The 26,850-nt window shown below is 41.3% G+C and overlaps 1 protein-coding gene across 4 annotated transcripts in view; it reads left to right on the forward strand.

Annotated features, from left to right (window-relative positions):
* Positions 1 to 26,850, forward strand: part of ZNF516 (zinc finger protein 516) — a 100,093-nt gene that overhangs the window by 24,002 nt on the left and 49,241 nt on the right. For all 4 annotated transcript variants that reach the window (XR_010829576.1, XM_066992719.1, XM_013181133.3 and 1 more), the window contains exon 2: positions 18,625 to 20,655. Coding sequence is in view for 3 of the 4 variants with exons in the window: in XM_066992719.1 (XP_066848820.1) it covers positions 18,750 to 20,655 (1,906 nt within the window). In the remaining variant the exon portion in view is untranslated. The remainder of the gene's footprint in view (positions 1 to 18,624; positions 20,656 to 26,850) is intronic.

Genomic DNA, 26,850 nt, shown 5'->3' on the forward strand with positions numbered 1-26,850 from the left:
TTTAAATGAGGAGTGCCTTCAATGCCTGAACAGCTGCATTTCTTCCTTTAGGGCTTTCACCAGTGAAGAACAATAACAATAACGTGGAGATAACTTAATTATAAAATGCGTAGATGTTGTTTCGCTTATTTGAACAATAGGCTGGAGACATGGGAATATGAACCAGTGAAGCAATAAACATTCTTCTAATAAGGAAGCATTTACAAATGAAGTAGCTTTTAATTTCTGTATTTCTGCGCTGTGCTGAAGATATGTTGTGGTTTTATGCTTTGGCATTCGGTACGTTTATGTCACAAAGGGCTATGGTAGTAGTTCAAATATTTTTGGGTTGCAGAGACCTTATAAGGAAATGTAAGGTGATACAAACTGCTCTTTCAGTTGCGCTTTCCAATTATTTAATGCATACGGAAACATAGTTCACTTCGGGTTTGTGAAAGCCATTAATCTAATAATATCAATAAGCGAGTCTTTTCTTGAAGTCACCCGCTGTGCAGTTAAAACTAAGCTGGAATATAAATTGATGTTTTTGCAATCCAAGGAGTTGTAATGCAGTATCACATAGCCTAGCAACAGCTCAGTATTGGCATAACTCACTGCCGTAATGAGCTGCTAACACATAGGTGTGGCAGTAAAGTGTATAAACTATTGCAAGCAAATCCCAGAATTTGCATGTGTTGCTTTCATTTACAATGCTAATAGAGATGACAAACATTATTAACTTATGGTAATTAAAATGCACGTCTGTAACTTTATGACATCTCTACAGTTTGTTGTATTTTAGGTTGCAGGAAGCATTATAAACTCTGAAAAAGCTGTAAAGAGAGGTTAATAGAAGTTACCGAGTACAATTCGAGATTTAAATGGGGAAGACTATAAAAGTATTACTGTTTTTCTTATTCAGTTATTTCCATATATTTCGTGGTTCCTAAACTACTTTTTCAAGTGTATATCTGTGTTTGTGTATATTCTTGGTTAGGAGAAATGTTTTAAAATGACTGCTGAGATGCATGTAGACAATAGATGTGTCTGACTCTTTTTTAATGATTTAAAGTTGTTATTCAGTTAAGTTAGACCTCATGGCACTGATACACATCTGGTCATTACTTTCTTTTGGAAGTACTTCCCTACCAGTTTGCCTTCATTAACAGCTACCAAGTGACTCTTAGAAAATAATTAAAATTTCATATGATGGTATTTCTAATATGATGGCTGTATTGTTGCTGGAAAGTGAAATCAAATGCTTGTAAGCCACAAAATCTCTACAGATGAGTTTCACTGTATCAAACAGAGAAACTTCTGGTCTTGCAGCGAAAGCTCTGGAGGTTGCTGTGTGTTGGTAAATACACTAATAGTGTCCTCTGTTTCTTCCTAGCAGTACACCATTCACTCAAGAAATTGGATGGTGTTGGGTATTGAAGCCCTTTAAAATTTACATCTTTTCAAATTACGTTGCTTAAGCAAGCAAAATCCATGCGATTAATTATGTATGTTTTTTTCCTTGATTTTTGCTCCTCCCCTTCGGCTAGAAGACACTTGGCTGGGGTTTGTCACTGAGTCCATCTGACTGAGACGTAACTCGTTTGCCTCTTTTATGTAGCTGCAATGGTATCTGGCTTGCAGCAACGAAGCGGTCGGTGCTGCTGTGCGATGGGAAGCTGTGACACGGACACACACCAGGTAGCATCCACGGTGGGAGGAGGTGTGCTTGCTTTTCAGAGCAGTTTATGTTCTGGGGAACCAGTGCTGTTTGTCTTCCCAGGTTGGAAGTGGTGGTGTCAGCTTTCCTGGAGACTGTTGACCTCTAATGTATGTTCATAAAAAGGAGGGGAATGGAGTCAGCTTCACCTTGGGTAGGTGTGTTCCCACCGTGCTGCCAGAGATGCTCGGCGTGTGCTGGGTGGCTGCAGTGCTTGCTGTTTTGCAACTCGCTGTTAAAGATAAGGCTTGGCCTGAAATTCTGCGGTCACATAAAAGCAACTTCCCCACCCTTAAACTGGAGGTGGCTGGGCTGTAAGATCTGAGCACAGGGAGTCCTACAGCCTTTTCTTGTGCAGCAGCAGATGGGTTAAGATTTGGTATTAATAGCCATGAGAACATCAGAAGGTCTGAACTGGCTCAGGATGAAGGCTCATGTTCTGCAGCATCCTCCCTTTGACAGTGCTCTGTGTCCGATGCTTGCGGAAGGAGCATGAGATAATGGGACGAGCCTTCGGTGACAAGCCCTCCTGGGGTACTCTAACACTTTTGACCAGTTTTCAGTTTAGTGACTTCCTAAGCTAAAGGTTGTGTCTGTCTTTTTGGTTTCTTAGCCCTCAATAGGTTTTTCTTGCATGAGGTTGTCCATTTCCTTCTGTTCATTGCTTGAATCAGTCAGGTGGTGGTGGTGCTAAGCAAATTGAGAGCTTTCTTAAAACCTTAGGTGCCTTGCTTTCCAGCTGATCTACAGATAGTGGCCTTAGTCTGGGCTTAAAAAGAAGTTTTGCACTCCGCTGATGTGAGAGGAAGCAATTCCAGAAGTGTGAGGGGGATAGAATGGCAGCCTGGTACTTAAAAACGAAGGGCTGACATCTCCTTTCTCGTGCGGGCCTAAGCGTGCAGTGACTGCGCTGAAGTCAGTGCAGTAAATCCGGATTGACACCCATGTGGCTCGGATCGGAGTTTGACTCATAGCTTGTAACAAAAACAGCTTTGAGTGTGCCTAAACCTCCTGTGAGCTGGCGATCTTTCTTGCTAGCCCTGAGGTGAGAGGTCCTCGTGGAATAAAAGAGCTATATAAAACTGTCAGGAAGAGGATCCCGGCGAAGACTTCCCTTGTGCAAGAGGTACCGTGCTGCCCCAGGGCCACCCCTTGAACGTGACCCTGTATGAAGCCTTTTGTAGGCACATTTGAGTGAGAAAATGGGTGCAGCTAGGGGCCTGCCACTTGTTGGCTGTAGACCTGAAGTACCTGGCTGTCGCTAGCAGCTGCTGAAGGGCTGGAGCAGCTTTTGGGCTGGCCAGACACCGCTCCATAGGCTGGGCCTCTGGCCACACAGTCATCTTGGAGGCACAAGGGTAGCAGCATGAGATCAGCACTCATTTGTACCTTGGGTCTATAGTCAGCAACCTCATCTGCATAAGTTTGAAATTGTTGATATTGCTAGTGAATAAGATGATGAAATAGATGCAATTCCAAGGTAATATTGCTGGCGAATAAAACGATCAAATAGATGCTAGTCCAAGCCTTTCTTTTCTAACACCATTGGTGCATCTCAGTGAGTTGGCCTGCTGACTTCTCTTTCACAGGATACGTAGTAATATGGGTCTAAACAACCAAATCCTTTCCCTCTCACTGGCTGTGGCACTAGCAGATACTACAGCTGCCTTTAGCTGTACCTACGAGAAACAAGTTTTGCAAATGATAAACCCAGTGAGACACTGTGGGGTTTATCTTAGTGTCAAGTCACCCTTAGTCACCCTTAGTGCTGTCCTGTCTTCTGATGGTATTATTACCATCTATTCTACTTATATTCCTGGTTATAGTTTATGAGAGAGATTCTGAGAGGAGATCAAGGTATATTTATTATCTTTCAAGGTTTTGCTATGTTTGTGCTGCATTTGTACTGCAAGGCACTTGGCAGATACAACAAAGGACTTGTGTCCTGCAGAAGTGGCTGGGGCCAGGGAGAATGTGGCACTGGATGTCTGTCATTGAGTATCTTTTATTTTACTTGGTTATAAGAACTCTTCAAATTAAGATATTTTTAACACTGTATTTTATCTTTACTGTTGTTAATTTTATTAAGTCTAGTCAAAAGCATTAAGGGAGAAAATATTTATGAACTTATATTGAACTTACATTCAATACCTAAATCAAGTACTTTTTTTTCTTCTTTTTCCCCAAACAAAAATAAAATAGTTTGTGTTCTTAGGCTTTTTTGAAACAAATCTTATGAAGTAAGTGGGAGCTATGTATGCTTTGTACATCTGACCTCTACTGAATGAATACGTGGAGGGATTATTCTGTCACCCAGCATTAGATGCTTATAGGAGAGCTGCTGTAGCCTTCTGAGGAGAGTTTTAAAGGTGAAATGGATGGAGAAAGGGATACCATGTCTGTCTACTTCAGTTGTCATGTTTCTACTTATGATTTTGTCAATAGAAGGGATGGGGATTGTTTCCCAAAGGCGCTTTTTCTGCAGCCTGGTGACTGCAAACAAAAGATGTAAGCATCCAAAACACGGAAGTAAATTCCTATGCTTCACGGTTGTTGGAAGAAGCTTGAGACTTGACTGAGTGTACTGTAAAAGCTCAAAAGGCAAATAAAAGAATCCACAGCTATATTATATTTAAAAACCTCTCCTAAGTCTTTGGGTATCTCATGATATTTGAGTGCTTGACTCATGAGGTTTAGTGCTTTGAGTTGGCAGTACGATAATCATAATCTTTATTGTACTTTATGTGCAGGTTTTAAACGTACCTTGTTTTCTGGATAGTGTTTTTAAGTGACACCTTGGCTTAATGTGTTAATTGAATTAATCACACGTGGGAAGTTCAGGAGGTACTCAAAAGCCTATCAGTAGAGAAGTGTAATAGAATGAGGAATGAAATATAGCATTTAGTAGTAAAGTTGTATTTTAAGAGTGTGATGTCAGAACGAATTGCCCTACTTGATTAAAAGCCTGATACATGTTAAGAAGCTTCTTTATGTTTAGAAAATAAATGATATTAGATAAGGTACTACGCTTGTGACCCTGTACATAGTAGTAATAATAGTATATATATTTTTCCATCAAGAATGTGTTTTGTTTTGCTTTTTATCATTAGTTAAGTTTTAAGACTAACTTTTTTTTTTTTTTTTTATATTTCTTTCAAGGAAATCCTCTCTTCAGATTATAAGCAGTGACTTTGATAAAAGTACCCATTACCATCCTTAGGTAATCTAAGGAAGTAAATACGGGAGTGCTTATCTAAACCTGCTAAAATCCAAAATCCTCTACAAAGTATTAGCAAACATTGTAGCTGACTATTGTAGACTTGCCAAAATTAGATTACATCTACCTAAAAATGTGCTTTTAGTCAGACATTTTCTGTAGTTTTGCTTGGTATTTCTACTGATGTAAAAACCTCTTCATTTCAGTGGAGATTGCTCCCTTTTTATTTGTATGCTCTGTGTTCAGCACTGAAAGTAAAGTAGCCATGGAGTACTAGAGATTATGTATAGCTATAAATGGTTTGTTCTGATAGTAAGAAGCGTCAAGTAACTGTAGTGCAAGCAGTCATTCATATACAGAGCAAGTATAATACTGTGCTGTTACATCATAATTATTTAGCACTCTCTAAGGCGTGCATGTATATTAAGAAGGAATAGGTGAGTAATAAATGTGACATGCAGAAAAGTGGAAGCGATCAAAAGATATGTAGCAGAAAGTAGGAGGATGGCCTGTACGTATGTGGCTAAGACAAACTGCATTTGTGTGTTAGGAACAGAATCCCCAAACATCCCGCAATGAGTCAGTCGTGCAGTAATCCACGCTTATTTGTTGTGTAACAGGTTTAAGGATTTAGCAGCGTGGCTCAAATTCTACTCTCGGAGTTGAAGAGTCACAGTTACACTGTGCTTCTCAGATGGAAAATCGATGCATCTAAGCATTGCCTGAAAGAGTAAAGGAGTATTTGTACTTGCAGAACAGTGAAATGTGTAATACGAATCAGCGTGTACATGCTGGAGTTAACTTGTTTTGGAAAGCTTTTAGATCAGAGCTGTAGTCCCAGTTATAGAAAAAGACTAATGCCTGTGAGAAGAATCACCTCGCTGATGTGAGAGTCACTGCTGGGCATCTTAGGTCTTAATCTGATATCCTGCAGAACCCACCTTTTCTTCCAGTTGCTTGTGAGTTGAAGAAGTGGAGAGAAAAGTGTTTCCTTTCGTGGTATGGGGCACTTGAAAGGTGTTTGTTATGATGCTTCTTGCTTGTTGTTGTTACCATGTAAATGGGTGATACTGGCTGGAAGCTTATGTCCCAGGCAATGAGGATGGAGGTTTGCGCTCCCTGCGAGAGATGGCTAGTAGCGTGCTTCAGGACAGCATCAGTTGTTTCACATCAGCCTGGGTGCCTTAGGAGAGACAGAGAAGAGCCATGAAGTTTGGCAGAGAGAGCCATGTAAGCGTGGAAGGAATAGCTAAGAGCAGTGACTCTTGATTCATCTTTTGCTTGTTTCTTTAGTACCTGATGGTCAATGGAGGCTCAATAAGAGATGAATTCCGGGTAGGCAACAGAGGGGATTAGTTTACTTTTGGGGGTCACGGGAACGAATCCTTGTTTCTCTTCTTTTAGCTGTGCTTGTTGATGAAAGAGAGACTTTGACTCTTTGAAAGATGAAGCTTGACTTTGTAGTGATGATTTGCTCTTAGAAATTATTTGAAGTAAGAACACTTGGCACTGTATAAAAGTGTATAAAAGAGTATGTATAAAAGATTTCAAGGCCCTGCCTTGAGGAATATACACACCAATTAAAACATGTAATATATACTGTACGTATTACGCATTCGGGGAAATAAACAAAACCGAGTGATGGATTTCATTTTGGAAAACAATTTTGAATCATTTATGGAATATGTTTTTAAGGACAAATAAAAAATAATGGGAAAACTGGTTCTAAATGCAGTGTCGAAACACAAGGTCATACGAGGGGAAAGGATACAAAAGATACATTAGGGAAAGTGAATCACTGCCCATGCAAAAGAAAATAGGGTAGGACTATGGAGGTCCCTGAAGGAGATGAATGACACTTGAACTTGGGATGAATGACACAACACATTTGACCTGGGTTTTGGCATCCTTTGATATTTGGGAGGGTGTGATGCTGTTAGTAGCAGTGTTACTTGAATAGACCAGAGGGGAACAAGTTATGAGCTGGGTGGCTGGAGGGTCTGCTGTAGTAACTGAAGGCAGAAATGCCTGGAGAATGGGCATTTTCTGGGGAAGAGGACAGAAGGGACAAGAAGGATTCCAAAGGCCTCATATGTTCAGAAGAGGTAGAACAAGGCAGCGATGAATGTGGGGAGTTTCTCCACTCATTACTGTCCTGAACAGTAATACAGGAGGAACAAAGGGGAGATGTCCAGTGAGTTTTTAAATACTGAGTTTGAAATGGCAGGCAGGGAATTCGCTGGGGGACAGCACCCACAGAGAGGATTTTGTGACAGGGGAAAGGAAGGAAGATGGCAAAAGGCGAAAGAAAGGTAAGGAAGGAGGCTGTGTGCCTGGAGGCCCTGACTGTGGAGGCTGAAATGAACTTGCAAATGGATAGCCAGTGAGCCAGGACTGAAGCTGTGTAAGAGAGGGAGAGCCCAAATGGAAGAATTAGTCATAAAGGGCCCGAACAGGTTTGAAAGAGAGAGGAGGAGGAGGTACTTCTGGAAGAAGCAGAAGTGCTAAGGAGAACTGAGAAAGCAGAGGCTGAAGGCTGAGCAGACAGAAAGAGAGAGGTGGGGAAAAGTGACCTTTAAACTATGTCAGCAGGACGGTGGTGGCTTGGGAGAGGTAAAGAGCATGGAAGCTGCATGCAGATGATCCAGAAGGGATTTGACAGCCAGGCCAGGCAGGCGGCACACGTGGATAGCTCAGGCTCGGAGGCATTGCAGGTGACGAAGGCTGGGTGGAGCTGGGTGGGAGAGGGGAATTAAGGAGGTCAGTGCCACCAAAGTTTGGTGTGTGTGAGGGTGGTGAGATGGTGTGGGCATACACTGAGGTGGAAGGTGAAGTGAAGCATGTGTAGGGATAACATTAGGTTGACTTCTTCTCTGTCACAGAGGTTGTTTGTGGCTGTGTGTTAAGTAGCCGCAGTTGTTTGAAAGGATAAAGTCTAACTATAATATCTAGAGATGCAAACAAATTCATGTTTTGTGTGCCTTAGGGTGTGTGCGGTTCATGTTTGTTTTACCAGTCAATAGATCTGTCTTGGAAGTTGTAGTGTATCTAAAAGTAAGCAAACTAGTAACAGCCTGTGCAGTAGACTTTTTTTTTTTTTTTTTTTTTTTTCCTGCAGGCTTGTTTGCTTGCTATATTTTGAGTGATAACTTCAGATTTCTGATTTTGGTTGCTTGTGTTTTCCTTCCTTTCCTTCCTTCTTTTCCTTCCTTCCCAGTAGTTCCTCAGCATTTGCACACAAGGGTTGCACGAGACTTCCTGAGTTAGGGGTGGTTTTTGTTCCTTTGCTTTTCTCTGATGTTAGGGCAGTGGTCTGCCTCCCTGTTCACACTGCTGCTGAAAAAGCTGGCCAGAGAAGGCTAGCAATGAGGTCAGAGTTGGTTTGGGGGATGGATGTCCATCTGGGCCCTTTTCTTTCATGTAGGATGCACTTGGATAAATCATTGTCTGTCTGGATTTTGGGGAAAATTACACGTGCTGTATGTGAGGGATTGGCCCAGTGATTCATAGTATTTGATTAAATGGCAAGGTAAGGGGAGCTATCTGTACCTATTTATGTAAGGAAGGTGGAGTAGCCCTGAACAGAGTTGTCAGGGTTTATCTTATGATATCCACAATGTACTGACCTGCCAAAATCTGAAGCATGCCTTACATTGTGCAGTAATGAGAGCAAAGTTAACAGGGTTGGTAAAATGGGCCTTGAAATCATATTTATAAGCAATGCGTGGAATCTGTTTGTCTCTGTGGGATACATTGCAGTGATGTTCCACAGAGATAGTTCAGCACTTCAGACCAAAATAAGCCTGGCCAACTGACAGCTGAAAGATTTGATTTTTGGGTTCAGTTTCTCTTCTCCTGGCTGGGAGCTTTGAAATCCAGAAAAAGTCATCTCGTGCTTTGTATTCATTTGGTATACGGGCCTATTGCTTTCTTCCCTTTGTGTTTAAAAAATGAAATAGTAAAAAGAGGGGAAAAATAGTTACCCTGCTGTGTAAGTCAACTCGTGTTTTATGGTAACATCGCTTTTGTTATGCTAGCTGTACCTGTTTCCTTTCCTGTGCTGACAGTGACAGGCCAGTGCAAGGCTCAGTGTATTTCACGGTTGGATTTATCACATACATAATGGAAGTAGATCTTAACAATGAGAACTACAGAAAACTCTCTAAAATGAATTTATGGAGTAGTGAAACAACAGCAGACATCTTCTGGTCTTTAAAACTGCTGGTGAGCTTAGAAACTTGTGAGCTCTCAGTTAAACTACCAGCAATCTTCTGGCTTATTAACAAGTCTTAAATAAACTCATCATCACAAATTGTGGATTAAGTGATCTTCAGTGGTACTGTGTACGTTAGTGAAAAGAAAATGAAATCAAAACATTTCCAAGGCACTGGATATCTGAAGGCAGGTTTGCCTTCAGTGCTGTCTCCTTCTGTGTTGGGGGTGGTTTTGCTGAGCCAAAGCTGTGTGCAGTTTCAGTAACACACTGGGTCCCGAGTCTCAGCTGGTACGAGCCAGACTCCAGGTTCACTGGTTTGGGATCTCTGATGCAGCGTCTGTGTCCTGGCGTGGGCATAGTCTGCGTGTTTGACATTCGGAAATGTTGCAGAGAATGGAAAAACTGTGATTGAACGTCTTAATTACCTGCTTAAGTTCTTAAACGTTTAAGAAAGCTTCCTAAAATAGAGCTAGTCCATTCTGTTTAGTGCTTTGCAAGAGCTTACAGGAAAATACTATCTATAAAAAAAAGTAACCCAACAACTGAAAATGAGTTTTCAGTGTTGTGTGTTTTGTGAGCTTTGTGTCACTTTTCAGTGCTAAGCTGTGCTACCTCCAAAGGTAATGTTTAACAGAATGCTTTTATGGCTTACTGCATATAATTATCCCTCCTTGTATTTCAGGGCACAGTTCTTCTCCTTCCCCTGCCCCCCATTTCTCTGTACTTCTGTGTTGGTTTTGTGGGTGTTGTTTTTTTCTTTTTTCTTTTTTTTTTTTTTTAAGCTCTCTTGAAAATGGGACTTTGAAAAGAGATAATACTCTGCAGGGGGAAAAAGTAAGCAAACAACTTGCTGGTGTTCAGAATTATTATTTTTTTTATTACACTAAGGCTTTAATAGTTAATCAAATAACAGTGCTGTAATTCTAAATCTGTTAACAGGTTAACGCTTGGCAACACTTATATTTATAAGGTAATGATTTTACTGTAGTAATTTGAGCAGTAGGATATATTAGGTATAAGAGAAACCGATTTATTACCTTGAATTTCTTAATTCTCCACACAGCCTATTTCATAGCCATGTACCGTAGAAATAATCTTTACCTCCCATTGACCTGCTGAACACCTAGCTGTAGCTAATAAATTTGCTGTGTATTAAAAACACAGCTTTTTTTGCATTCAAGGTCTGCTGTGGATAAGTCATTCCAGTGCTGTATGCATGTTCTAAAGCACTCAAGTTTGTGCCTTGTTGGTGTAATTGTGAGAGGGACGAATTGGGGCACTTAGGACAGTGTTCTTCATGAACTTTTGCTGGGGTAGGAAATCCACAATTCAGCATGTTTACTTTTAATTACACACATGTTTTTCTTGCATTCAGGACTTGATTTACACAGCACGAAGGCATTCCAATTTTAGCTAATGGTATGGCTTCTCATTTGATATAAATTGATCTCATGGCACTGTGTGCGCTTACAGCAGCCGGGGATGTGGTTTGTATGGGGCTTGCATTGATGGGGCAGATGAAAGAGGGAGAAAGGAGGTGTGTGTGTGTGGTGTACCAGCAGGTTATGCCAGCTGATGATCCAGTCCCCATTCTTCTGCAGATAATGCAAATATAATAAAAGTAAACATTTTCTTGTCATGATGCTGCAAATAAAAGCAGGTATTTTTTTTTATCCCCTGTTTTAAGATAGAAACTGAGCAGAACATAATGGAGCATATTGGCAGGAAAATGCCCTGCCTATACAGTTGGAAATCAGCCCCCATGCTGCAGATTTAAAATGGCCATGTTGCAACTCCCTGCAAATTGGTTTGCGGTGGAAACCCTAACAAGATCATTAAATATAAAAGCACTGTTGGATGCTGGGAAAGTACTGTGCTACACATACATGTGTGCATCTCCATGGACGTGCATGAATGGACAGCATCAATGCCATCGATTTGAATAAGGAGGTAATATACGGTATTGAGGTGACTTTGCTTGTATTTGGAAATGCCTTGTGTTTATTTTGATACTGTCAGAATTGTGAATGTTTCTTCAACTTTTTAATTTTTAGTACTTGAAAATACACAGATGCTAAAGTAACTCACTTGGCTGTATGTGGCCAAATAAGAGAACATTATTGTTAAATTAAAGTACAATGGATTCGTTAATTTTTATTTTTATTTTGTTAAGATTTGCTCTAATTTAAAACGAGGCTCATATTCAGAATTAGCAATGGTATTGCAGCATGTCGAAATAAAAGCTTTTGACTTTCCAACATATATCATTAATGACCCTAGGAAAAGAAAAAATCACATCTGCACTAGTTCAGTTCTTGGCTTTTCTAGGGCTGATCAATAATCACATTGTGTATTCATTCCCCCCAGCCCCCTACCCTGCAAGGTCAACTTTAACTACTAGTCTTTATATTTCAGAAAAAGGACATAGACTGCCTTATACATTAATAATATTGGTCTCAGTGTTTCCTTTGGATCTAATTTACTGTTACCCCATCAAAAATCAGTAACTCTTTTCCTTCATTTCTACTTTTTTTTTTTTTTTAATTATTTATCTGTCATTTTTCAGGGGAGCTTTTCACCTCTCCCTACCTTCTGATGCTCTGTTGAGAAATCTAGGTAGGAATTTGAGGATGCTGAAGTTTGCTATGGTTTTGCTATTTAAATGGATCCCTTCTTTATTGTATTATTGAATGTGACCATAACAATGGGAGAACAACAATTTAAGGGCTTCTTGTCTGGATGGTAACACAGCTGCTGCAATAAAGTCTTGTTATGGTTGACCAGTCACATTTGGACAGTTATTTCTAATTAGAAGTTCTTATTTACGTTGCATTAGAAAATAGTTTGAAACAAACTGATAGATATTTGAATGAAGTTGGTTCATTTCCTCCTCCTTGCCTTGCAAGATTAATGTTGCTTTTTTGTTTTGTCCTGCAGCCAGAGTAAGTAGTCTTGAAAGAATCTTGCCTTTAAAATAAGCTTTTTATTTTGGACTAGAATGTGGTGGTCTTCTACAACTGCTTTAAAATAAAGGGTTATTGTGGGTGGTTGTGTCAGTGTTACATATCACCACTAGATTAAGCCTTGTGATGGTGGCATTTTGTGATTTCTGCGTTGTTGTTTTCGTTCCATGAAAGTACTGCTGATACTGGTTCCCTTTTATTCATTTCTTCATATTAGAGTGGAAATGTAGTTTGTTCATAATGGATTATTGATTGGTCTGAGAACAGCAGAAGCCCCAAGGCCTTGTCATCAATGGTACTTACTCTCCCAATAGTGAATGCATCACTTCATGCAGCTATTCGCAAACCCAGTCTGTAGGATATAAGCCCGTAATTGTTAATCTTGTACAGCGCCGTTTTTAGGGAGAGGAACTCTTCATTGTCATTATGGGATTTTCCCCCTCAATTTGTTCAGAGAATGGCCCCTTTGTTTTGCTAGCAAGATAAAGCTTGTCCTGGATGTTAATGATATATTTTAATTCCTTGCTCGTAATACTACAGTGTAACTAATAAAGCACATTGCTTTGTCTCCAGAAGACAAACACGCACAGTACACTAAAACACAAAATATGTACTGAGTGGGTGACAGCTCTGTGTTTCTCCACAAACCCCGGAGCAGCGCAGAGCAATCCCTCCCCTGCCCCCCGCGCTCCTGAACTGCTTCTGTAGGACCAACCAAAAAACTGGGTTATGCTGTTCCTATTGTCTTGCTGGCTTGGTTTTGAGAGAGGTCACCTCCCAGCAGATGCATACCTCGAGCTTTTTCAGCCTTGGTGTTTTTTATCTCTATTCCAGTGGATTCGTTCCCCTGCTAAGGGTGCGGCATCGGTTCAGAAAGGCCGGACTCTGCTTTCGCAGCCCTGGCTGCCGGTCTGGAGCCTGCTGCAAAATGTCATTAGCTCTTGGAGGGAGAAAGACACAAAAACATACGATGTAGTCAGAGAAGCTCAAAATAATGTTTCACTGTTCAAATGGCAAACTTCTCAAATGGGAGCAGCTTCCTCCATTGCAGAGAAAGGCTGGTTTAAAATGATTAAACAAAAAAGTATTACAAAATGCTGCTTAAGGATTTTCTAAAACATCAGCTGAAATAAACTTAGGCTAATAGAAATTCTGCATTTTTCCAGGAGCTTTTTATTTTCACTTTCCAGTCCTAGTGTCAGTTTTGGCAGGCTTAAACAAACTTCAGGAGGTCTGTTGTTAAGATGACTGTGTGTAATAATTGAGTACATTTGAATCATCTTCCGTAACTGGCTCTGGATTTTCTGATAACTTTTTTTTTTTTTTTTCTGGATTAGTTTGGATTAGTCTCAAAAAAATAAGTTCAGAGCTATGTTGTGTTTACCTAATGGCAAGTTTATTCCCCAGGTCAGTGGACATTGGGATTTTCTGTAAACTTAAGGGTGGGCTGATTATTTCAAGACATACTCACTCTTCTACCCTCTGGTAGAGTGTAAAAGGTGTTACCAGCTCAATGCAGTAAAGGGTCTATAGACAAGTGATGTGGTCCATAAGAGTTACCTCGGTAGGATGGGAGCCTAAACAAGGATGTCAGGATCAGGTCTTTGATCAAGGCTATAGACCAGAGACCCCGGGTGTTGAGAAGGAGCCAGGTCCCCCCCCAAGGAGAGGAAGAGGGCACTCAGATACAATAAGGTGCGCGTATGTAGAGAGCAGTGGCTCTGCAGCTTGAGGAGAAGATGTGGAGGGGAAGAAAGGTGTCTGCAATTCAGTGAGTGTGAAGGCTTGCAAGGCAGTTGTAAAACCTTTCATCCGCTCTTCTTTTCCACTTAGCTGTCTTCTAGTGTCTTACTGTGAACAGCAAAGTCTTTCTGACTTGGGGGCAATCCGAGCCGCCTCAAATCTGGAGAGAAGTGGTCTCCAGGCTGCCATTCTTTGAAAGATACAACTTTCTCAAATTCACCTAGATGTCTGCCTGAAATATCATTGCATCATCTAGAAAGAATTTCAGCAAGATATTTTCTTCCACAAGATCACACCTCACAATGATGTGTGTGTTGTTTTTTTTTTTTTTTTTAAGTCACTGTTCCTTTTGGCAGAGGAGCATGATGGAGTGATTGGAGTGCATATTCAAGCCTCTTGGAGATGAGAAGAGCAATATTTCTACAGTGCATTTATCTTTCAGATGTGACTTGAAATATTTACACCCAAACTGAAAGCATCTGATTTCAAAATATATATGTTGCTATTTGAAAAGGTCTGCGAGGCTTCCTAAATTGTATATTCTTGTTTATTACCTATTGAAGAGTTCTCTCATGCTGCCCCTCCAGCCCATGCAATATAATTTTTAAAGTCAAGTTAAACTGAGGGAAAACAAAGAGTTTATAGTTTTCTGAATGCTGGAACAGGAATAATTTTATCCTAAGTTTTCTTCTGTCTACGCTGAACAAGATATTTATATGCAAGTATATGACAGAAATGAATTTGCAGTTACGTTTTCAGTGTGGTATCTCTTGTGTTGTATTTTTTCTGAGTGGCACAAAAAGGCTTTAAGAGGGGTTTGTGTAACCAGCTGCAGGGGCACAGCCTATCTCATCCTCTTCCAGAATGTACAAGTGGCATAAAGAGTATCAGGTATTGCAGAGTGCTTCCATTTTATTTAAACCATTGCTCCCTGCACTTTTACCTGTGTGCCTCACTTTACAAGTAATGGGAAGGTCTCGCACCAGCCACAAGGGCAATACAGCTGAGTGTACCTGCTGCAGTGCTGGCAGGGTCTGATGGTCTCCTGGGGAAGCTGTGGGTGATACTGGGACTCCCAGGTGGCAGCAGGTTGGCTTTGGCCAAATGCCTTTTCCCTCAAGCCAAAAACTTTCCAAGGTTGCTTTTTAAAATCGGAGCGTGTTAGACGTTTTGGTGCCTAAATGTTTGAAATAGAATCGATTTACATTTCCTTACGGCTTGTGCCTGTAGGGATCTCCATATCTTGGCAGCCTGAGAGAAATCTGCAGGCTTGATGCAACTCCGCTCTGAATTGTGTGTGACAACCCCGAGCTGAGGAACTGCAGGCTGAACTTGGACCAAAGTGATGACAGGTTACCAGCTACCACCTGAAATTACTTACTTCATGCAGTTTTAGTAGCCTTAGGGTAGCTGGAGGTGGCCGGATTCCATGTGTGCTGAAAGTGTATTATTTCAGAATACTTCCAAATTCATAATTATGTCCAAATATCTTTATCTTCGCAGTCAGCCAGAAGGAAACAAAAAAAGACATGGCAAAATTTACTTGCTGCAAAGGACTAAACAGTGTGGTTTGGTTTACTAGGTGACATCTGCCATCTCTTGTGCCATTTTTGATGTTGAAATAGTTGTCTGATAACTAAGGTGGACGTTACTAAGCTAAAGTTGTTAGAATTTTGTTGTTGTTTTCCTTGTTTTGTATGTTCAGTCTCCGGAATGGAAGCAGTTTTCAAAGTTGTCATTTTTATTTAGTATTTGCTGCTTGTTTCCCTTCCAATGAATGCTAGCTTTGTTGTTGTGCGAAGAGCCCCTCTAAGAGAATTACTTCTAAGTGGCACTCAAAGGATGCGAGGAGAGAGTTGTGAGCTGCTCCGGGATGGCTGTCAGTCAATTTGTCAAAGCCTAAAGCAGGCCTACACGTACTGCGTAAAGAAGACTTGGATTTGGTGAACGTTCATCCTCCCCCAGGAATTTCTATCTGTGGAAGATCAGACTTGAAATTCTGCTGGCTTTAAATGCGTATGAATTCAAACAGTTCAAAACCAGGAATACTTTATTTCAACTCCTTAAGTTATAAATTGCAGTGCGCAGGCCAAGCTAAAGTAACAAAGCTGAACCATTTTTCTCGGAATATTATGGTGAAAATGATACATTTCCATTAAGTATTTTAGATTAATGAAATCATTTGGTGTTTATTTATTTATTTTTTAGCTCAGACTTATTTTTCCCCCTCAGGCCTAATTGAATATAGGGCATGGGGAATCTCCCGTGAGTGGCTGGATCTCTCTCATAAGTAATGCTTTCTTCATATCCTCGTTTTCGTAACGAAGCTTCATTAATGAAAATGCTATGAATAATTAAAGTGAAATATGTCAGGACTAAGCATAGGAAAGCTGTAGCCAAGTAAACAAAGGGACTCTAAAGCTTGGGATTTATATGTGCCTGAACTGCTGCTTGCAACATTCTCGTCTAAGTTTGGCTCTTAAAACTCTTCTGAACTTTCAGACAGGAAACACTATAGAAAGTTGAATTAAATTGGGACCTACATTTTTTGTTTAAAAGTACTGTACAAGCCTACAGTTAAGCAGTGTACTCACTGGTGTAAAGTACAGAAAATGCAGAATGTAGAAAACAGTATCTAAAATACCCAGAACGATCTGTCCCCAAGGCTTACTGGCTTTTTTTTTTTCCCCCTGCTCTACAATGGTGCAGAACATTTCAGAAGCAGCTGCTGCTTGTTCAAGTATACTGTAGTGTTAAAAGCAAAAAAAAATATTACTTTGCTGTTTCTTTTTATTGTTTAATACATTTTAGGTCAAGTCTTTGATTATGAGACAATGTGGGTTGCTACTTGGCAGACTTGGATTATGGGTCAAATAAATGAAGATGTTACTTCGAGTTGTTTCATCCATCAATATGCAGTGGAAAGCACATTTTTTATTTGCTGTTTTGCATGTTTTTACCATCTGATACAGCAACAACTTCTAGTGGCTGCCACTCAGGACGTTTGTTGTGAGGCTGCCCCTTAACTTGGTCTTAAGTAACAAATTTCAGGGATTAATTTAGATACTCTTATTTGTAACTTCATGCTTCTAAGGACTTCTGAATTTGTGATCTGATGTGATTTTTATTTTTGTACCTCCCAAAGGCTAATATGTTAGTCATACAGTCATGATATAAAAATGCTTCATTCAAGAAATGAGATTGCATTTGTAATACATCTGTTTTAGATATTACTATCAGCTGAGAAAAAGGTTGTTTGGGTAGATGTTGTAGATAGCTCTTAATGTGCTGTACAGATAATAGATATGCAGAAAATCAAACCCAGAAATGAATGGTTTTGTAGCAAATAAGAGGTCTAGATTAATGTAAACATAATGAAATTATTCTATAATGTGTAACTGAGATGAACATTGCATCAGTTTTACCTTTTTGTTATGCTTATGCTGGTGATGTGGTTAAACTGTATTCGTTCATTTGCATATTGGAGAGACACAGGTGAATACAATGAGAAACCTCAGTATTTGCAACTTTAGATCTGCAACTCTTTATTTTTTGAGTCATAGATACCAAGTGATGGATGTGTGAATATACAGTCTTATTATGATTCTGCGGATTTTTAGCTAAATCTTAAGATGCTGATGTTTTCTAAACGCAGTAATAGTTCAGTTCTGTTTATTGGAGAATTAAGTATTCTTTGATCTAGTTGTGTGCTGTTTGTAGTACTTAATGAGCATAGGAAAGGGGGGAGATTTTTGTTTTACAGTTGTGGTAATTGAAAAAGAAGCCATCTATTAAAATCTAACCATTGATTTTTGGTATATGCAAGGTGGAGAATTGCTGGTGCATTGTATCTTGCATTGCTGAGGCAGATAATGACCCTTGTAATTTATTGTGGCAAGATACAAATACTTCTAAACTTTTATTAATCTGGTTTGTTAATCAAAGTTGCTTCTCACTTTGTTTGTTTATGGTTAAGATTCTTCTTCATTGAGGTGGGTATTCTTGTGGTTTCCTGTATGTCTTGCTGACATAAATCACCCACTTTTAAGATGAGTTTATACCTAAGCACATTATCAGTTTACTTTGCTAAGATGGAGACTAAATATTACACTTGGAGTTTTCTTCCTTGTTGTCCATCAGGAGATAACTTCTAGTTATACAGAATGTTTTGTCAGACTCTGCATTCTTGTTTTCTCTTTAATCAAAGTAGTGAGCATATGCAGTCTCTGCGCCTGCTCTGTGCATGCCACATCAAGCACAGCAGAACTGTCTGAGATGCAAACTAATGCAGTTGCCAGCAGGAATATGATATTTGCTAAAGTCTCTAGGAAAGCCTTTTATCTTTGGCAAGTTAGTATTTTACATGAAATTACACATGATGGAAAAGCCACAGATTTAAAGTGTAATAACCCCCTCAAGAAATGTTTTCCTCATTTAAGGTGTATTTTTAGTTGCTTTTGCTTGGTTTTAAAACAAGAATATTTCTAAAGTTTGTGTTTCTTTAAGACGATGTGATGTCAGTGTATGGAAATGAATTCTTTTTTCACGGTTGCTCCTTTTTGGATTTTGTTTATTAATGATCCTTTGAATACTTGCCATTGAAGTCTAGAATATCAGTGAAAAGAGAAGCTGCTGCTTTTTGGTAAAATAAATTTTAGTATAGTGTGCTTTTGAATGTTGGTGTGAGTGACAGAAACTGTTGAAGTCAAAATATTAATAGGTTTAAATATATTTAAAGAGCCTACTTACATGATTTTTGTACGTTTACATGATTTTATTCTTGTTTCAGGTGATCTATCCAATCCACTTACTGAACACACAGAGATAAATCGGTGCTTTGGGCTCTCTTGAGCAGCTGCAAGGAGAAATGTTACCCTGAGAATGAAGCTATAAAACGTCTCCCTGCAGAACCGTATGATTGAAAACGCGGTCCAGCCCTCCTCTGCTGCCGGACATGCTTTTGTCCTCCTGCCCCTCTCACCCAATGTTGCAGTAATACAGATGGATCGTGGCAGAGAGGCAGAAATGGAGTTACGGAGGTCCTCCAGCCCAGGGAAGCTGAGCAAGAATGACATGGATGCTGACAAGACCATGTGCCACAGCTGCTGCATCTGCGGTAAAAGTTTCCCTTTTCAGAGCTCATTATCGCAGCACATGAGGAAGCACACGGGTGAGAAGCCCTACAAATGTCCTTACTGCGATCACAGAGCTTCCCAAAAGGGCAACCTGAAGATCCACATTCGTAGTCACAGGACAGGCACTTTAAGTCAGGGACACGAGGTGGAGATGGGAGAGGCGCAGCTGGGTGAGATGGGTGTTTCGGAGGGTCTCGGTGGCTGCACTAGTCCCACCAAAAGTACATCTGCCTGCAACAAGATCTTGAATGGCACTGCTCAGGTAGACAGCAGCAAGATCTTGTTGAGAAGCAGCAAGAAGGAGGTCGCAGAGGCGGTGCCCGCCGAGGAGGATGGCAAGCTAACTGCTTACCCGTGCACCTTCTGCAAAAGCAAATTCGAAAGGAAGAAGGACCTGGAGCAGCACCTGCACCAGGTCCACAAACCTTTCAAGTGCAGGCTGTGTAGCTACATGACCTTGAGGGAGGAGACGTTGTTAAACCATGTAGAGAAGGACCATATAACCGCTCAGGTCCCGAATGGGGAGGCCTACACTGAGAACTGCAAGAGCGAGCTGAGCGCCGGCGAGTTTCCTTGCGAAGTTTGCGGCCAGGCCTTCAGTCAGACCTGGTTCTTGAAAGCTCACATGAAAAAGCACAGGGGCTCGTTTGATCACGGCTGCCACATTTGTGGCAGAAGATTCAAAGAGCCCTGGTTTCTCAAAAACCACATGAAGTCGCATGGCCCGAAGACTGGGAACAAAAACAAACTGAAAAATGAGCTGGAGCTCATAGCCACTATCAATGACGTGATACAGGAGGAAACGATTGTGACAGGCCTGTCTTTGTACGAAGTCTGCACCAAGTGTGGAAATCTGTTTACAAACATGGAAAGCCTAAAAGCGCACAATGCTGTTCACTACCGGGCTCAGCGGAGCAGCGCCGGGGATAAAGCCGAGGGCTTAATTGACGGGAGCCTGAGCCCCTCAGTAACAAAGCAGTTTTTCTTGCAGTGTCTCAATCTAAGGCCATCTGTAGGGCTGGATAGAGTTACAAGGGGACAGACTGGAAAAAGAGTAGCCGAGCTGGATCCAGTCAGTAGCTACCAAGCTTGGCAGCTGGCCACCAAAGGAAAAGTAGCAGAGCCCTCCGAGTATGTGAAGTATGTGGGGTGGGATGAGGCCCTGGCGGACGCGGACGTGACTTACGACAAGGATAAGAGGGAGTACATCCTTGTCAACCAGGAGAAGCGCAAGCGGGAGCAGGATTTGCCCAGCTCCTCCAGCAACCCCAAGAAGAAGAGCTGTCCCAGCGGGCGCCCGGAGAAGACCAGCAGCGCCCCGCCAGGGGAGAGCTGCCCGCTCACCCAGGGCAACCTGGACTACCGTCCCTCCTCGCGGCAGGGCAGGCGAGCCACCCAGAACAAGTCCACCGAGTGCTTTGAGTGCGGCAAGGTCTTCCGCACCTACCACCAAATGGTGCTGCACTCCCGGGTGCACCGCAAGGAGCGGAGGAGCTGCCGCGAGGGCGGGACGGCCGCCCAGCCCGACCGCTATGGCTCCAGCAGCGAGGAAGGGGACTCGGGCTCTGTCAGCGGGCCCAGCACGCCCGGCTCTGCGTCCGCCCCGGAGGACTCGGCCACCTCTGGCTTGGGGGAGGAAGGGGCCGAGGAGAGCTCGGAGGAGGGAGCAGCTGACCCCTCGTTAGGTAAGATGGCTGATGGCTGGCCCTACTCTCTCTGGGCTGCTGGGACCTGTGGTCCCTATCCCCATGTCGTGAGCAAAGGGAGGAGGCAGGAGGTGCATCGCTCCTTGTCTCAGCATGGCAATTTCGTTGTTGCTGGTGTAAGTAATAAAAATGAGATCTGAGGACATGTTCAGAAGGTATAGGTAAACTTGGTTCAACGAAGGACTCCTGAGAAGTGTCTTAGTTACCTGTAGCAAGTCACCTCTACTGTTACCTTAGGGACGGGGTGTCCTCCCTGCACATCTAAGGAGCTATTTTGCCCCAATTTATGGACACCCAGCACCTTATCTTGCCTTTAGCGTGCAGGTGTGGTAAGGGTGCAGCTTGCATGGTGTCGCCCCAAAGTGCGTAAACTCGTTAATCGCCAGCATGAGAGTCGTTTCTCTCCTCTCCCTTCTGCTTTGCTTCCCAAACTTGTGTTTATAACTCCAAGGGCTATAATTAATCTCTCTGGGTTAAAGCGGTCCTTTGAGCCCAACACTACTAAATGGAACAAATTATTCTCCAAATAGCAGCAAAGTAAATATTTGAAAGAACACTATTAAGCACTTTTGTATCGTTTTTTTCTTCTTCTGATTTTTGTTGTTCACCATTATTTGTTTTATAACACACTCTTTAGATATGTGAGATTAACCATTCTTTCTTTACTAGCCTTGTGTGGTTTTTTGTTTCTTTGTTTTGCTTGGTAAGCATTAATATATTCGTCCTGGTTTTCTTCCTTATTTTTTTCTGAAGAATAACGCTATCTGTAGAATTAAGCTCATTTTCAAGACCATCTCTGATGAAGGAATCTGCACCATTGTTGAAGAGAGTGGATATACTTAGTTAGCTATGTTTTTGGGTGGATTTTTTATAAATGTGACTTCTCCAGTGGCTACAGACCCTGCAACAGCCAAGCAACGTTTGCCAGGATCGTGTATTAATTATACATTTTTCATAAAGCAGTTTTAGATATATTTTGTGTCATTAAGCTTCTTTCATAAAATTTTCAGGGTTGTACGACAGCTGAAGTTGGGGCCGGCACTGCTTGACAATGTGGCTTGCAAAGTGTAAGCTTAGAGGGAAGAGAGAGCCACAGGACTGAAACTGGGAGGGTGGAAGGGGATAAAACCCACCTGTCTGTCCTTAAAACTTACAAGAAGTGTCCTAAACTTGATTTTGCTACAACTTGGATCAAGTCTTCCATGGACAAATTGGATGCACAGTAGAACAGAAATTTAAATTAAACTAGGAAATCATCTCCACCCCCCACCCCCTTCTTTGTTAATGCTTTTCTCTCTATTGCACAACTCCAAAAAGTCCTAGTGACAAGTTGAGAAATATTTTCACTGTGATTACTTGCACATTTAAAAATTTCAAAATTTGTCTTTCCCATTTACTGTTTGTTGGATTTGGGTCTTTTAAAAAAAGTTGTTTATGGGAGTGTACTTGCTTTGTGTGAAAATCCTTCAGCTGCTGCCTGAAACACCTCCATGCAGTTGACACAAAATGTAGTTACAAAGCTGCAGCTTGGTCTGGAGTTAAATGGGGCTGCCATGTTTTACCAGTGTAATGTACCAGTGCCCTTACGGAAACTGCTGTGATGGAAAACCATCTCTCTGGAGACAGGCTGAAAACACTGGAACACTTTTCACACGATATTCAAACAGTAAGGTTGTTCTTCTATGCTCTCCCTATTCAGTGCTTTATTTTTAACAAGAGGAGCTGTCTCACCTCTTTCTCTGTCCCAGTTCTTACCTCAGTTCAAGCTCAGCCTTTGTCTCATGAGTGAAAGGTGAGAGTTTAAGTTGCACAGCAATTTCTCTCACAGGAATTAAGGTGACTGGATTAACCACTGTCTCTAGCCAACACCAGGAAACTCATTTCTTTGGGTGCCAAATGGGTTCTTATCTATTTTGCTGAACATTAAAGAAGCAGCAAACTGATCGGCCTAAATAAAGGAGCAACTTGGAAAAGGGATGTGTTTTGCATTGATTAGCTGAGAGGGTGGCTGCTGCATTTTATATTTAACAAGTGACAAAGACTTTTTAATTAAAAAGAAAGGTGTTTTTTGTTTGTTTGTTTTCAGTAGGTCAAGATTCGAAACTTAAGTTTCTCAGTTTTCTCTTTTGGGTATCATGTTTACTGAGACTGCTCTTACATAGTTTCCTAGGGGACTGTTGTCCTTCTGTCCAGCAAGCTGTAGGATTAGTTTTACTCTTATGCAAATTGCTGTTTTAACTCAAGAGGCTTTCTTTTCCTCCTCTACTAACAGAAACATAAGGTCTACAGAATATAGGCCAAATTCCACCCTTGCGTACACTCCCGTTAAAATCAGATATTCTGATGTGGCCTTCAAGTCTGTTTTGTCCTAGAAGTGCTGTGGTTTGCTCTCTGCTGCTGTGGCTCGTTTTAGTTATTCTTGCTGGTGAACCTTTTCTGGCGAGAGCAGAGCTCCAGTGCTCCAGACAGCAGCCGCCCCCAGCAGAGGTGGGCAAACCGTGCTCTCAGTTCCTCTTCCTGACATGCCTGCTCTGGTATTATTTTTACTCAGACTGTGGTCTGGAAAATCTTGTGTTACTCGTAAGATTATTTTAAATAATATATGTATTTTTTTTTACTTTCATATCCCCCCCCCATTTGATATTTTGACAAATTGCTTTGTTACGCAAGGTTAGAAAAGGGGCTCAGTACTACCAGGTATTGAATGTTCTGGTCGTGTTTCACCTGAATGTACCTCTTTGTGCATTTAATTCTTAATAATCGCAGTAGCCCTGTTGACACACTTGGTGGTAGGTGGCCTGCCCAGCCTCTTGCAGCAGGGAAGCTGGCCAAGTACCTTCCTGGTCTCTTAGGGCCAGCAGGCGTTGAGGCTCAGGGTGACTAGAGCTGGGGAACAGCGATAGGGCTTACTGGGAGAAAAGCAAGAAATGCACCTTGCATGTGAAATGGGATTGAGAGCCTCTAGGGCAGCCACTTCTTTACTCTTAACACATCAGTAATTTGTCTCTGCTGTGTATGTAGAGTAACATAATGATTTCTCAGGCATGAGAGCAGTGTTTGCAGACCCAGCTTATCAGTTGCCAGGGGGAAGCTGGCTGGTTACAAACTGCTTTCTGTCTTACTGTACGGGGGGTAGAAAAGTAATCATTTTCACGTGTCACATAGGTGGAGTAGTGTGTGATACCTGCCATACAAAGTTGTCATATGCATGATGTAGATGTGCTTCGTATGACAGCCACATGGGAAAAGGTGCCCCAGAGCACAGACTATCTGTAAAGAGCAGACTGAATATTTTTGAGGTCCCCCTGCCCCAGATGAGTCTTCATTTTTATTTGGCATTCAGGCCACTAGCAAACTGTACCTGAATTTCCACTCAGATGAATCTGAAGCTTTTTGAGCCACCTGCACGTTGTTGCTTAGCACTTCCCCAGTTTGAGGGCTCTTTTATGATTTTGATTTTTTTAATTAGAAGAATCCCATGGTTATGACTGAGGGGGATTGTACATCGATAGAAGTGGAAGGAGAAATATATATATATATATATATCTAACAGTTTCTCACCTAAAATGTAGTATTTGCTGTGCTAAAGAAATAGTTCAGTCTGTGTGCATGTACATATGTGTGCATTCAGTGGCTAGTATTTTTAAGGCTTAACATGGGCACCAACATTGTCATGGTGCATTTAGCAATTGGGGTGTTACAGTTTCTTACACCAGGCACTGTAAACTATTTCAGTCCTGAAATGAAGAAGGAAGTATAATTTTGCCTTTGACAGGTGGGAAGATGAAGAAAAGAAGTGAAAACAATTTAAATACCACTTGGTGCTCAGCAAACATGTAGTAACAGAGCAGGTCCTTGATATTGAAGTCTAGATCTTGGGAAAGGAAGAGAATATCATAAAGCTACTTCTTTTTGCATTAAAGCACCATTTAATAATTGGGCAGGGAAAAAAAATGTTGAAATTAATCTAGGAGGAGAAGAAAATCAGTACCAAAACCAGGAATGTTATATAGGAATAAAGGAGACAAATGCTGCTTGTTCTAGTCTGAGCTTACCAAGGAGGGAAGCAAGTGAAAGGAGTCTAAGGTTACACCTTAGACTTGATGCTGCTTTCAGTGGAAATCACCTCCATTTTGTTTTCTTTCTCTCTGCCTCTTCTTTCCTTTTTTTTTTTTTTTTTCTCCTCTGTCAGACTCCTCCGGATTTTTGAAATGCTTTAAGGAGAAACTGATTCATTCTTTCTCAACACATGCTGTTTTTATTACGCTAGCTAATGCAGGAAGGGACTGATTGCAAAGAAAAACCATTGTGCAAAGCCCTGTACAAATACAGTTACAGGTTCAAGGAGTTCCTAGTCTGAAAAGACCAGATGGACACAAATGGCTGGAAAGCACAGAATACCAAAGGAAAAACAAAAATCCAGCATGTAGCCACATTTTTCTTGCATCAGAAATTGCCAGTGGTTTGGTGGGACTTGCTGAGGAGAAGATGAGGTCAATGGAAGGGTAAGATGAGAGATGGGAGTGAGATGCCGCGAGGAGAGAAAAGAGGGTGAAGAGAGGCAGAGAAGATCAGGAAGGTCAGCTTTGCAGTGGGGCGACCATGCTGAAGGGAGCTCTGTTTTGGTGGAGGTTTGGAAGAGGAGGCAAGACTGAGAGGAATGTGGAACAGCATCAGGGTTTGAACCTTACAAGGCAGGGCCAGGGTGTTGGGCATCCTTGGCTGAAACTGGAAAGGCTTATGGCATCAAGGGCTGAGGTGGGTGACTGCAGGATGATTTTCATGTACAAAACAAAAGGCGGTGAATAATCTTGCAAGGCATTTGATTTAAAATAAACAAGAAGTAAAAACTGTCCAGAGTTCCTCTTGTTTTCCAGTAAAATGGCGAGAGTGTAATTTGGGGGAGGACAGGAACAGTAAGAATAAGGCAGCTAAGCAAGTGAAAATTGACAAAAAATGTATATTAACTCCGGAGAGAAACCAAAGAATAAAGAGAGAAAGATAGTTCTGGTAAGTATACTCTGTTGGAAAACTGAGTGCGTGAAATACAGCTGCCAGGATCCAATACCAGAACTTCCTTGCTCTGCTTATATGAAAAAAATTTCATCTGTATACAAGGGAAATCCTCTCCACTATTGAAAAATCAAGTATTTTTGCTATATATCATAATCAAAAATTACACTTTAGATACTTCTCATGCCAGATTCTCACTTACTCTAAATCAGTTTAATGCCACTGAAGGCAGTCCTGTTATGACATTTTACTCCAAATGAAGATCTTGTTCTGTGTGTACAATCTTAAGTATGCTGAAGTTATTTAGCATATTTATTCTGCAGAATAAGTGTACAACAAATTGGAGAGTGTCTCTGTGGTGGACAACTGGTAACTACTGCCCTACAAATTAAACAGTTTCAAGACAGAACAGTGTCAGTGGCTGCTGTTAGATCCATACCATGAAGGTAACATTTTGCTGTGATTATGCACTTCGCCCAGTTAATTTTGGCATTGCCAGGGAGTGGTTGTTGGAATATAAAACTTCCTCAAGTTTCCAACCCAAACTAATTGTTTGGGTTGTTAATGCCGGGACTTTCAAGTACAGCAGGTTGATGATTCAGAACATCGGGGAAGTCAGGCAGAGGCAAGCACCCTGTGCTTGCAGAAGTAAGGTTCATTGGGTATGGTGTAGGCTTTAGCAAAGTTCAGGTTGTTCCTTAGAACAAATTAGGTGGATCAGGGCTAAATCACCTCCATTCACCGCGCCTAATAATACCATTCAGAAACTTCTCTTTTGTATCTACTTTGCTGTAATGCAGGTAGTCAATTCTCATGCATATAGGAAAGCCACATGTGGTATGGTAGGTCTTATGATCTGAAATTTCTTTGCAAAGCACTGCAGGTTTAAGCATCATTTTTGATCAGTACGGGCCTGTATGTATCTCCACAGCAGCACTTTATTGCCTTTCCTTTCCCCTTTGGACTCTAGTACATTCCTTGGGACCACAGTGGAAATCTGTGTGTGAATATCTTCCTGTGGTGCAGCCATCAGCAATAGCTTTCATTTGTCATCTTTAACTGGGGGACTATGTGAATTGGAAGAAGAACTGAGGGAAGAGAATAAAATAGAAATTATGCTGGTCATCTCAAGGAAACGGATGGCCAGAACATTTCAGACAG

This window comes from Anser cygnoides, chromosome 2 (genome assembly GCF_040182565.1).
Source record: "Anser cygnoides isolate HZ-2024a breed goose chromosome 2, Taihu_goose_T2T_genome, whole genome shotgun sequence".
NCBI classification, from domain to species: domain Eukaryota; kingdom Metazoa; phylum Chordata; class Aves; order Anseriformes; family Anatidae; genus Anser; species Anser cygnoides.